A 4,975-nucleotide genomic window follows, 5' to 3' on the forward strand; every position below is an offset into this window, starting at 1 on the left:
CAATGCAGAAAAAGCAGAAATGCTTTTCTTTTCCAATGTTGCAGGAAGTTTCTCTTTCAAAACGGAGTCTAGTTCTCTTTCCACTGCATAGGAGGAGACAAGTCGGGCTGAACAGCACTAGGGCGATAGGTTTCCACCCCTCCCCTGATGTCATTAGGGAAATTCTAAATGCTGGCTATATACAGAGCTCAAAGCAAATGACAGCACCAAAAAAGCACAAACAATCCACAGAAAAGAGGACATAAAAGAATAGACAGAGGAAGAAATATAGCAAACTAGGAGAGAAAGATGGAATTAACCCAAGTACAAACCGAGGTGCCTCTTCTGCAGCCACCCACAGCACCCAGGAGCAACTTCTCCTGCTTCCACTGGCTCAGCGTCTGCTCCTTTGTCCTCTTACTGGTGGCCACCACGGTTTTCGCTCTGCTCCACTTCCAGATCATCCCAACTCCTGGTCAACAGGTGGGTGCCATTCTTGAGACCATGCTAAAGGGCTTATTCTGTAAGGCGATCAAAAGCACAGCGATGATGATTAACGACTAGTAACTCCTGGCAGCCAATCGAAATTTAATGTGCCGCAATTCACAAGCAAATTTTGGATGGTTGCAATGAGTTATTGCGTTTTACCTTAAGCTCTGCGCTGGACTTAACTGGGACTGCAATGTTTAAAATACAACAGTTGCTGTTACTGAACGGTCCAATGCTGAGAGATGAGAGTAAGACGTTGTGAAACAGTCGCTTTAGTTTAGCGCTGCACTTTGTTAGCATCATCATTTTGAAATATATATGTATATATATATATATATGTATATATATATATATATATATATATATATATATATGTATGTGTATATATATATATATATATATATATATATATATATATATATATATATATATAGATGTCTATTATATCTTAATCATTATCCAGTTGCTACTATTGTTATTTATAGATCATTATCTAAATTGTTATAAAGTGTTAAAACTTGCTTGCTATAGTTGATCCCTGACCCAAATTTACTAAAGGAATAGATCACATCACCTTTTCTTAGTTAATAAGGTGAAACAATGTAAAAATTCACTTTGCAAAAAAAAAAAAAAATCAACTTTTGCTGGCACTTGATTGGATGATTGAAGTCAGCACAACTTTACACTATTTCCTAAACACACTTTGCAAAGAGAAAATTCACTTTATAAGGTGAAGCTGACTTCAATCAACCAATCATGTGCAAGAAAAAAAAATATTGCTTGCACGTGATTGGATATTCTTGGCATAGTGAATTTTCATTTTGTTTTTCTCATTTAGTAAGAAAAATCACTTTAAAAAGTGAACATGATCCACTATTTTGGTAAATCAACCCCACCGGCTAGCAATGTATGCTGCTCCTCTTATACGGCTCTTGGCGAAGGACCAAAGTGCAGCAAGTGATAGCAATCATTGCAGTGCTGTGTCTTTGCACTTTGCTCTGCCAGAGTAAATAATAGCAATACATAGTGTATAATATTGCAAGGTACAACAACCAGATTGATATTCATTATTCTGCCCAACATGAATTTCATACCAGATGGCAACCCTTGCCTTTGTCTTTAGTGCAGTGTTGGCCAGCTTGGCCAGCATGCTGAGAGTTTCACAAGTCAGTACTTTCCCCGCTGAAAGGCTGCCGCTCCTCTTGTCTGACCGGTTTCTCAAGTTCGAACTACTTCCTCAATCCATTACTTTTCACAAGTACATTTAACTCTGAAAGCCGGAAACAATGCTTGAACTTTGCAATTAACTGAGTTGTTTTATTTTTCAATTGCAGGAGGAATTCCAGAGTCCAGAAGTATTTCACATCCAGACATTCTTAGGTGAGTTGGATAAAAATTTGCATGGACACTAAAAACCAAAATGCTGGGAATTTGATATAGATAGCATTGTAAATCTTAACAACTAATCAGATATCACCAATAGGCAATTTAAATAATTCTGAAACAATGTAAGCCTATTGCTATTCTGTTGCCATAGATTAGCGCACATTGCATATCGCCCTTGCCTTATAAAGCTGAGTTTGTGCTTTAAGTCCGGTTATGTACACCAACTGTAGAAGCAAGGCAATTTAAAAAGTTACCAAGCAGTGGCTGTATTTTTGGCAACTCTAGACACATTTAAGGAATTATTCCTACCAGGCTTGTGGGTGGAAGTGTTTGAAAAATGGGGGCATTTTATATACAGTATAAATAATCAGGATTTTTTAAAAAAATATATACTGTCCACTGTGTTAACGAACGTTCTTTATTTTTTACAGGTTCAGCACCCCATACCCAGGCCATGGCTGGAGAAAGACTGGCTGCTCATTTAACAGGTAGATTTTCTTACATTTCTTTTATGCCAACATTGTGCATCATTCACTAAAATGGTACCATTAGCAGTAGTAGATGCTAATCAAACCAGCACATTTTTGAGTGGCCAAAATGTTTGGTCTAAAGCAGTGCTTTAAGTGGCCCAAAAGAGGTGCCGGTACTCTATTAAAGCCTCCCCTTTTTCAACAGTGGATCGGCCCTGCGCTGTGTACCGGTACGCTAAAATCACCTTCTGGGCGCAGGGAGAGGTGGCAGTACTCTCAAGAGCTTTTTTTCGAAAGTGGCTGTACTGAGTACCGGTGCGTACCAGCCCACTTAAAGCACTGGTCTAAAGAAAAATCTAACAATTCAGGCCACTCCGCTTGAAAAAATAAAAACAAAAAAGTTTAAAATGCAGCGTAAATGTAAATTCTGTTCCCAATCTAATATATGGCCATATGGTATTTACATACGCCCAAATGGCGGAGGTGTTTCCAGTGAAGGGTACTGTTATTACTACAGAATACAAAGACATTGTAGATAATTGTGCACTTCCAACATTGTGGTAACAGTTTGGGGAAGGTCCTTTTCTGATCCAGCATGACCGTGTCCCATAAAGACATAGTCTGATGAGTTTAATGTAGAGGAACTTGAGTGCCCTGCACAGAATCCTGACCTCAACCCTACTGAACACCTGTGGAATGAAGCTGAACCTCTATTTCAAGCAAGGACTTCTTGTCCATCATCAGTACCTGCATACAGTGCCATCTTAAGAGCATTAAAGGACCCCAGGCGATGCAGTGCACTGGGGCCCCGCCTACACAATCACCCATTAAATAAAAATGCAAATTAACGATAAGGCAATATTTATTGGTACAGCAGTGCCAGGCTAATGACAGCTTCCAAGTTCGGCGGCTGGGTCCGGTGAACACACACACGAACGGGAGTCAGACTCGACTGTCCTGTGTGTGCCTGTTCCCGTGGAGGTGGACAGGCATTCCTACAGTTGTGGGCTCCCCCTCCACGGCCCAAGTGGCCTGACAGCAGCGCAGGGCCGACAGGCGCTTACCACCTGCTAAGTTCAGCAGTGGGATGCACACGGGAATCGGGACTAATGCTTGGCTGGGGCTGGGGCTCGGTCGTTGGGCAACTGCCCAGCGTGCCCATTCAATAAGATGGCCCTGCCTGCACATTTTCCCACAAACACACTCCAAAATCTTGTAGAAAGCCTTACCAGAAGAATGGAGAATGTTGTAGTTTTAACTCCATATTATTACTTATAGTTTTGGGATGGAATGTTAAACAAGCTCACTGGTGTGATGGTTGGGGGTTCACAAACTTTTGGAATGTGTATAAATGTTTTCATATAAGATTCACACATCTTGTACTCAAGATTTACACATTTTCTAAACCAATTGGGAAAATTGCAAATTTTGGGTGCATTTTGTGTGATAAAAATGTATAAATAGACCCCATAGTGTAGTTGAGATTATATACACTGCTAGATCTAAAATTATGGTATAAGAAAATATATTCTTCTTGTAAATGATGTTTTATATCGTGTTTTAGATGTCAATCAACCGCTGTAAACTAGTTTTCCATTGCTCAAACACATTTCACTCATGGTTTTTCCTTGATCATTGCAGGAAAACGCGAGGGTGACAACATAATATGGCAATCCTCTCCCATGAACACCTTCAAAACCTCCAGTGTAATACTTGAGGAAAACTCTCTGGTGATCCCACAAGATGGCCTCTACTTCGTGTATACCCAAGTTGTCTATACTGACAAAAATTGCGTGAAAGCCATAGAGCTGACCCACACAGTCAACCGAAAGGGTGAATACCCCAAAGTCACTCCTCTTCTCACCTCCACCAAAACAGCGTGTGAGGTGCAATCAAAAGGTGTCTGGCATCAGCCCATCTACCAAGGAGGTATATTCCAACTTGAGGAGGGGGACATTCTTTCAACTGAAACAACACACATTCATCTTCTCAGCTCCAACAGGTCCGGACAAATTTACTTTGGTCTCCTTGCCTTATAGCAGACTTGATGGACCTCCTTGGTGCTCTTCAAACGCGTTCATTGGACCTTGTCTAAATCTTTACTGTTTTTTTGTTTTTTATTGGTTGAGCCAGATGGACTTGCGTCTTTTGTCAACCTGACTAACTAGGTAGCTATGTAAATCACTTTAGTCACTCTTCTTTCAAAATGTTTTTGGACGTCCTATATCCTGGGTAGCACATCAAAGCTGGAACTTTGGTGCAATGGAAATATATTTCTATGAGGTCAGCAATACAATTCATTTTTTCCTCTATTTCTAAAACACTCGGAGGTTGATTTACTAAAACTGGAGAGTGCAAAATCTGGTGCAGCTCTGCATAGAAACCAATCAGCTTCCAGCTTTTTTTTGTCAAAGCTAAATTGAACAAGCTGAAGTTAGAAGCTGATTGGCCACCATGCACAGCTGCACCAGATTTTGCACTCTTCATTTTTAGTAAACCAACCCCTCTCTCATACTCTCACCCTAAAGTGACACCCAAGCTGCAAATCTTTGACAGAAATCTTGGACAAAACACTCTCTTTTATCAACTGTTATTAGAATGTTTATTTAATATTTATTTATTTAATTTATATATATACAGTATGTATTATT

General features: G+C 40.0%; 1 protein-coding gene across 1 annotated transcript; it reads left to right on the forward strand.

Moving 5' to 3' along the window:
* Positions 1 to 213: 213 nt before the first annotated feature.
* On the forward strand, positions 214 to 4,416 carry LOC309560360 (tumor necrosis factor-like). Its single transcript, XM_082263987.1, has 4 exons — positions 214 to 462; positions 1,803 to 1,848; positions 2,286 to 2,342; positions 3,966 to 4,416. Exons 1-4 carry the CDS (start codon positions 289 to 291, stop codon positions 4,361 to 4,363), a joined length of 675 nt encoding a protein of 224 aa, XP_082120113.1. The 5' UTR covers positions 214 to 288; the 3' UTR covers positions 4,364 to 4,416.
* Positions 4,417 to 4,975: the final 559 nt, after the last annotated feature.

This window comes from Pelophylax lessonae (assembly GCF_965119305.1).
Source record: "Pelophylax lessonae genome assembly, chromosome: 7".
In the NCBI taxonomy this organism is placed as follows: Eukaryota; Metazoa; Chordata; class Amphibia; order Anura; family Ranidae; genus Pelophylax; species Pelophylax lessonae.

Coding starts and splice junctions, on each gene's coding strand:
- LOC309560360 (XM_082263987.1), top strand. CDS start 289: ATGGAATTAACCCAAGTACAAACCGAGGTGCCTCTTCTGCAGCCACCC. Junction 463..1,802: donor TCCCAACTCCTGGTCAACAG/GTGGGTGCCATT, acceptor TTTCAATTGCAG/GAGGAATTCCAGAGTCCAGA. Junction 1,849..2,285: donor TCACATCCAGACATTCTTAG/GTGAGTTGGATA, acceptor TATTTTTTACAG/GTTCAGCACCCCATACCCAG.